At 47.4% G+C, this 7,525-nt stretch overlaps 1 protein-coding gene across 1 annotated transcript in view; it reads left to right on the top strand.

The window, feature by feature from the left end:
* The window catches only part of TBC1D2 (TBC1 domain family member 2), a 20,098-nt gene extending 13,361 nt beyond the window's left edge, over positions 1-6,737 (top strand). Inside the window, exons 10-13 of the mRNA XM_019473603.1 lie at positions 381-501; positions 2,526-2,711; positions 3,373-3,494; positions 4,189-6,737. Coding sequence (XP_019329148.1) covers positions 381-501; positions 2,526-2,711; positions 3,373-3,494; positions 4,189-4,390 — 631 coding nt within the window. The 3' untranslated portion in view covers positions 4,391-6,737. The remainder of the gene's footprint in view (positions 1-380; positions 502-2,525; positions 2,712-3,372; positions 3,495-4,188) is intronic.
* The last annotated feature ends 788 nt before the right edge of the window (positions 6,738-7,525 follow it).

Consider the following 7,525-nt stretch of genomic DNA (forward strand, 5'->3'; position numbering starts at 1 on the left):
TGGGGACTGGCTGGGCATCGGTCGGTTGGTGGTGAGCAATTGTTTTCATTTGCATCACTTGTCTTCTTGGGTTTTATTTATCTTTCTTTGCTATTTTCCTTTTCATTTTATTATTATTATTATTATTATTATTATTATTATTATTATTATTAAACTGTTCTTATCTCAACCCATAAGTTTTCTCACTTTTACTCTTCCGATTCTCTCCCCCATCCCACTGGGGGTGGGGGAAGTGAGTGAGCAGCTGTGTGGTACTCAGTTGCCAGCTGAGGTTAAACCACAACACATGCCAAGAGGAATCTTGGATTCTCCAGTTCCTGTGCTGGCCTATGTCTCCTCCTGCAGTGTTGCATTGCCTGACCATGTCTTGTCCATCACAGACTGGCAGCTGTTGCCCTCCTGGTCCTGGAAGATGAGGAAAGTGCTTTCTGGTGCCTAGTCCATATTGTGGAGAACCTAATGCCGGCAGACTACTACAGTGACACACTGATAACATCACAGGTGAGCTGGGCACCCTGACATCTGCTTGGACTCTGATACAGTGATTTACAGTAAAGGTTTAAAAGCAAGCAGACAACTTGTGGTGTGTTTGATTTCTCACAGGACAGTGATACCACCTTGCAGTCCCTTCCATTGCCGAGGTGGTGTAGACTTTAGAGTACAAAGTTGTTACACACACAGGAGCAGCAAAATCGATCTCCAGCACTAGGAAATTGGGCACCACTCCTGAGTAATCACTTGAAGGTCAGGTTAGTCAGAAGGAAGGTGCTCATTAATTGCACAGTTACTTATTTTAAGGAGGGCCTAGTAGAGGTGAAGTAGCAAGCTCTGATGTCTGTAGAACTAAGTATGAAGAAGGCACCGTTCTGCAGCCCTTCAGATGTTTCTTTGGAAACTGCACCCTATCTTTGGAGTGCCGTGTGCAGACAGAAGAAAATACTGAGATTTCTATATTCACTGTACTTGCCTCAGTTCATGATCAAATACAGTGTTAGTTCTGGTGTTGGGGTTCCCTGCAGATCAGAAAGCCCTCTGGCCATTTGATGTAAAATGTTGTTCTGTGAGTAACACCCTCCTGGTTCAAAGTCGCTGGATTTCAAGGTTTTCAAGATGTGTTGTCTTGTATCAGATATACTACGTCCTCCCAGGCAGACACAGAGCCAAGATAAATGCCATATAGTTCAATGGAATTGTAATTGTGTGCCCATACCACCCACACCCAGCAGTGCCCAGTCTGGTGACCCTGGCTGTGACCTTGGTGTCTTTACTGTGTGTGGTCCTTTCAGAGAGAAGAGGGTTGTATCTGTGGGCCCACAATAGATGAGGCTACAAGCGTCAGTAGCTGAGAGTGACTGATTGTGCCACTGAATTGGTTGACTAATGTTTACTGGGACAGTGGCGTCCTGGTGGAGAGGCCAACCACAGACTGGGGAAGCAGCCAAATCGCTGTGCAGATAGCAAAATGTCTGTCTGGAGCAGGTAGTGTTAGCTGTGAGATTTAATAGGCAGCACTCAATACTTGACAAATAGTGATTGACAGGGAAAACATGGCAGATTGAAGACACAGAGGCTCCCCTACATTAGGTAAGAAAAGACTGTCAGCTGAGGGAGCCTTTTTTAGAAAGACTTCCTGACCTCATGGGTGGTCTCTGAAAGTCTAGCCAAGGCCCACGTAAAGAGGAAGGTCTAGGGTGAATCTTTGTGTGTTGGCTTGGTAACGTGAAAGCTCTGAGTTGGCTGGAAAACTTAAGGTTTAGCTCTTGCAGATTTTGAAGATGAAGCATATCACCTTATCTGGTTTGTACCACTGTGCCACAGCTAAGTGGGCTGACACAGCTGGGTCAGCAGTGTGATATGGCATAGGGGAAGACCTAACCATCATCTTGCTCCTTAGCACTTCCCCTCGTGAAACCATGGCTTCCCTGAGATGAAGCCTTTATAAACCTGGGTCAAGGATCTCACCAACTGCATTGCTGTGTCTCAGGTCATGCAACCAGAAGCAGAGCACAGACATACTCAGACGACAAAGAGAAGCTAAGTGAGAAGATCAGGTCCTGCTTGCGAAGTCAGAGGGATTCTGGGTGTTTATTCTGTTGGGCCATGTGCAGTCATTCAGACCTGGGCAGGTTTTAATCCCTGTCATTCAAATGGATGCTCATGACATCACAAAATCCCAGTAAGACTGATGTGGGAAGATGTGGCAGCATTTTCCCTCTTGACTTTGAGGTTGGGAAGGAATGTGATCCTCTGAGTGAGAAGAATGTATGTATCTCTGCTTGTATCTTGGTCCTGTTTCAGCTCCACACCTTGCACTGGGTACAGCGTACAAGTATACCGCTCAGTAATTTTTAAGGGTTGGGAGACAAAGGATGCTCTATTCTTCCTAGGGTGTGGTTAGGCTAGAAGGCAGCACCAGTGGTTACCATGGCATGTGTGGGCCGCTGTCCTGTTGCACTGCTCCTCTTCTCCAACACCAGGACTGCTCTTGACTAGGACTTCATTGTTTTCTTTTTTGTCAACTTTAGGTAGATCAGAGAGTCTTCAAAGACTTCCTGTCAGAGAAGCTGCCTCGCCTCATGGCTCATTTTGAGCAGTATCGGATTGATGTCTCACTCATCACCTTCAATTGGTTTCTGGTGGCCTTTGTGGACAGCCTGGTCAGCGACATCCTCCTGCGAGTGTGGGATGCCTTCTTGTACGAGGGAACTAAGGTGCAACTCTCAGTCTAGGCCTTCCTCCCTTCTGCACTACCTCTGTGATATCATGGCAGGGTGATGGATGTACACATGTGTCAAAGAGATGTAGGGTTGAGCCTCTTGTCCCGTCCTGCCTGTTTGATGGGGTGCCTTGATGCCTCCCAGCCTCTGTGTTGTCTGTGTACTTGCTGCCGATAGGCAGACCTAGTCTCTGATGGTGTGCACAGTATCCCTGGCACTTTTTAGCAGGTAGTTCTGCTATGAAACAGCTCTCTGACAGGCCATGGTGTCTTCTGCTCTGTGACCCGGACACAGCTGAGAGTATGACAGATACAGGGAGCAGAAGATGGGCAGAGAGTTAGTATCTGAAAATGTGAGTCTTGCATTGTCCCTGTGCATAGAGAGAACTGGAGAACCCTTGCGAAATCCCTGTGGGGTCCTTTTGGAGGACCTGTAATGCTCTGGGGTTGTAAATTAGCTCACAGAGGGTCATTCTCTTGGGATTAGCTCTGTGTGTCTTTAGGCCTGCCCTAACGCAGCGTATTGAGAGCAGGAGAAGCCCAGTGTCCAGCCTATGCTGCAGTGCTGCGTGCCCCACCCCATGTTTTACGCCAGGAGGGCCTGGTCCCTCAACTGCCTAAAACTTTGTCAACTCAAATAGCTTTCAACCTTCCAGGTGATTTTCCGCTATGCCCTTGCGATTTTTAAATACAATGAGGAGGAAATCCTAAGAATTCATGACAGTGTGGAGATCTACCAGTACCTACGCTTTTTCACAAGAATGATCGTGGATGGCAGGTAGGACTGTTGGTTGTAGACAACCTTCTATCCTGGATTTGTACTTGCTTGCCTGTTAGGTCAGCCTAAAAAGATTTGTGACCCATTTGTTAAGAGAGATGCATGTGCATTGGCAGGTCCATGGGACAATGGATCAGTTTGTCTCTTTTTGACTTTCCCTTCATGGTGTTACTTAAAGTCTTTCTGGCTCGGGCAAAGGCATGCTACAGCAGAGCAGGCCACAAAGTCTGGGCCAGCCTTCTTTTTGCAGCTGCTGGAACTTGTGCTGCCACTTGCTGGGTTTCTCTCAGCTGTGGTTGGGGTATTTGGGAACACAGCACCACTCACAACCTTTAATGGCAATGTGTCTGAGAGGAAGGTTTCTGTGATCAGAAGAGCTCAACGTTGGGAATATTCCTCTCCCAGGGGCCATCAGAATTGGCATCTGATCCACCATCTCCTGACTGGTGGCTGCACACCAGAACCTTAAAAGGTGGTGTGGTGTAAGGCTGTTTAAAGTGCTGCTTGGGTTGGTGTTTGTGTGAGAAGGTATTGGCTGTGATTCCTTTAAGACTGCTGCTTGGTGACTTTTGAGCTCAGAGCGCTGAAATCTGAGGTCCTACTCTTTGCCTACCCCAGGATGCACTTGGTGTATCTGTTACCATCTGTTACCAGCCGGTAAATCGGTTCACCAGACCTGTCTTTTCCATCGTAGGAAGCTGATGAACATTGCCTTCAATGACTTAAACCCGTTCCCCATGAAACTGCTGAGGAACCGGCGGTCAATGCACAGGGAAGAGCTGGAGGCAGAGCTGTGTGAGCTGGAACAGATCAAGGCAGCCTATGTAAAAGAGAAAGCAGAGCAGGGGCCTCAGGACCTGAAGGAGGTTGTTAGTGAAGAGGAAGAAGAGATTTAACAAAAACAGTGTTCCTCATCACTTCTCTCCTGCCTTGCAGAAGGTCTTCAGTAGCAACTGTCTGTAAGAGATGGAGCAGAGTGGGAAAGGTGGTCACAGCAGGAGTTCATCTGCCCCAGGAAGCAGGGCTGTACGTATAGGACCATCTGGGGACCAAGCCAGACTTTGTAATGGATTGGAAGGTGTCAAAGGAGTTTTATCCTCTTCTGTACTTCTCCCCATTCAGCCCACCCTGTCCTATGCAGTTCAGGATTACAGCTGAAGGTCCATAGGAAATATCAGTTGTGGCACCATGGCAGAAGTTGACATGGTGCAAAAAAACTCAGCCAGGCAGGGCTTTTCTACCTTTTCTGATGGAGGCTTGAAGGAGATCTTTATGTAAAATCACCAGAAATAATGAAGTGAGAGCACTCCCTGATTGGTACCTAAAGCTTCTGAATTGGTCAGGAAGGAAACATGCTCTTTGAAGGCATGGTGCCTTCAGTGGCTAGCCTGCGAGGAGATGTGTTTAATATTGCAGTTACTGAGTCATGACACTGCCTCCAGATGAGTGTTGGGCCTGAGGAAGTCCTGGGATCTGGAGGACATCTTCCCATGGGACTCAGGCTGGGACAAGTGAAATGCGTTGTGGGAGAGCTGAGTTGCCTCTCCAGTTTGTTTTGGTTCCTGTGGAAGTCCATGGGAGCACAAGGTGTGTCTCCCTGCCTGGCTGGGAAATGCTGGGAGCTACTTCTCCTCTTTGTTTAGCTTTGAGCAGAGCCATCTATGGGTTGGCCTGACCCTGGCAGCACTGTGCCTTCCAGAGGTGAGTTTGCTGCATAGAGGAGCTCTCATCTCAGTGTGAAACCAACCGCAGGCTGCAGGCAGGGCCTAATGTTATAGTGACTTTGACTACTGGGGACACCTGGGTCTTCTGATCGCCTCACGCTTGGCCAGGATGAGTGTGTGGCCATCTTTGCTTCACAGTTATGCTCCTCCAGTGCTGGGTTTCTACATTGATATCCCTGTCTCATGGGAGTCATCCCATTCACAATGGGATGGGAGGGAGGAGGTCTTTTCTGTAGGAGTTTCCAATATTGAAGGTGTTTGATCCATGGAATATGGCACTCTGGGGGTGAACCTGCAAACCACTTGGACTAGGTCACAAAAGATGGCTTGATATTCTTTAGAAAAAACATTAATTTCCCCTGAACCAAGGAGCTGGCCTCCATGGGTCTAGCACACAGAGATGCCCTGCCTACCTCTGGGAATAGGGTCTGATAGCCTTCTCCCCTGCCTCCCAGGCTCACCCATCCCCTGGGCTGGATGCCCTGCCTGTGCAGCTCAGTCCTCCACAGACCCAGGATGAGTCAAGTGCTTCAGATAAATACAACTTCTTTTCCCTAACACGGTGCCAGATCCTGCTGCCCCACTTTCCTGCTGAGTGGTGCTTTATTCCAGGTGTGCCCACAGCGCTGGCACTGACAGCATGCAGCAGACCCTGCTGTAAGGTGGGCTCTGCTCTACATTTTTAGACTGACCTTGAACCCAAGCCCATTCAGTGGAAGATGCGTCCTTTAAACCTGTTATGGTATAAAGTCGTCAGTGCTTGCAGAGGAAGGGAAAACAAGCATTCACAGCCCATACTGTTCTCAACCAGGTGGGCCGTAGCCAAGATCACAGACTAGTGGAAACAGCACTAGCCTCTATTTACCTGACACATGGTCTGCCTCAGCTCTGCCTTAGGCACAACTGGACAAATGAGCCAGTTTCAAAGAATTATAAAAGTCTGAGTTGGGAGAGAGCTGTGGAGGCCAACCACACAGTACAGAAGTAATCAAAGTGGAAATGAGGTTTTGGCAAGAGTGGATAGATGGGCAAGAGTGAGGTAGATTCCCTGCATGTCACCGACAGCTGCACACATTGAAAGTGTGGGACGAGAAGAAGATGTTACTGGAGTCTTACCACAATATCTCAAAAAAATGCACTGGTTTTAAAATGATGCCACCTAGCTAGAGAAGCTCAAAAGGCAGAAGGTTTTTCTTGACAGATGATATCGCTAATCTAATTTACTCATACTGTTATGTGCATGGGTGCACACAAATACAGATTTTTGCTACTGTTACAGACTTCTGAAAGGCATTGTCTTTTAAATCAAGACCATGGAAATCAGAAGCATACTTACAATTGTATTTTTCCTGGAGCCTTTTGCAACAGCTTAAAAATCTTTTCTTCCATCTTGCCCTTAAGTTTTTTTAAAAAGGCATTTGAAACATGCATCATTATACCAAACGATAGCCTGACATATGTCTACAGCTTATAAATAAACATTGGTCTATGTGGTACATAATGACCCGTTAAAAAATAAACTTTTCTGAAGAAGACATAAGGACCAAGCTGTTGTCCCTGATGGGAAATTCTGAAAATAATTTTTACTTGAAATCAGAAGGGAAGGACATCTCAGGGTTGTTAGAAGTTTCTCTTCTGTTGTGTCTTCACCAGCTCTTGGTTTTGCTCCACATGTGTATTTGCTGAGGGCCATTTCCTCTGGTCATGCCACCAACCAGTCACTTGTGGTTGTTCTTCACTAAAATGTGATGGATGCAGGAATGTCTGCAAGGCCTGTGCAGACTTGCACCTTAGAGCCAAGCTAGCATGTCCTCATGGGCTCTACTCCGCTTCTGCTCCACAAACTTGAGGGCTACTGAAAAGCACTGAACTCGTGTCACAAGATGCCAGCTGGGCCCAGAGGTTAGCTTAGCCCTATGTAAGTCCCTCAGGCCTCTGCAAGACCTGCAGTGAGTATCAGTCAGTACTAGGGGTCTTCTGAACAGAGGTTACTCCTGCATGAAGTGCACAAGGATAATTTGTGCTGCCACGGCCAACTGTTGTGGTTGGAAAACAGTTTGACCTGGTTGCACAGCCAAATAGCTCCCTCTGCCTGTGCCGGCGCCTGTGGATAAAACAGGTGTCTTTCCACCCCAGAGTCAGCCTTTGCTGAGCTTTGCTGTATGCATAACATTACTTGTTAAATTAAGCCTTCTGTCTCTGCATTAATCTAAACCTTGGGATACCAGCTCCAATCCTAAAAAGGATGGTTTCAATTCCGCATTCCCCCCCCCCCCCAACGGGCAATACATTTGCAGATCACTTGCT

Source organism: Aptenodytes forsteri, unplaced genomic scaffold, assembly GCF_000699145.1.
Source record: "Aptenodytes forsteri isolate BGI_AS27 unplaced genomic scaffold, ASM69914v1 Scaffold167, whole genome shotgun sequence".
Classification (NCBI taxonomy): domain Eukaryota; kingdom Metazoa; phylum Chordata; class Aves; order Sphenisciformes; family Spheniscidae; genus Aptenodytes; species Aptenodytes forsteri.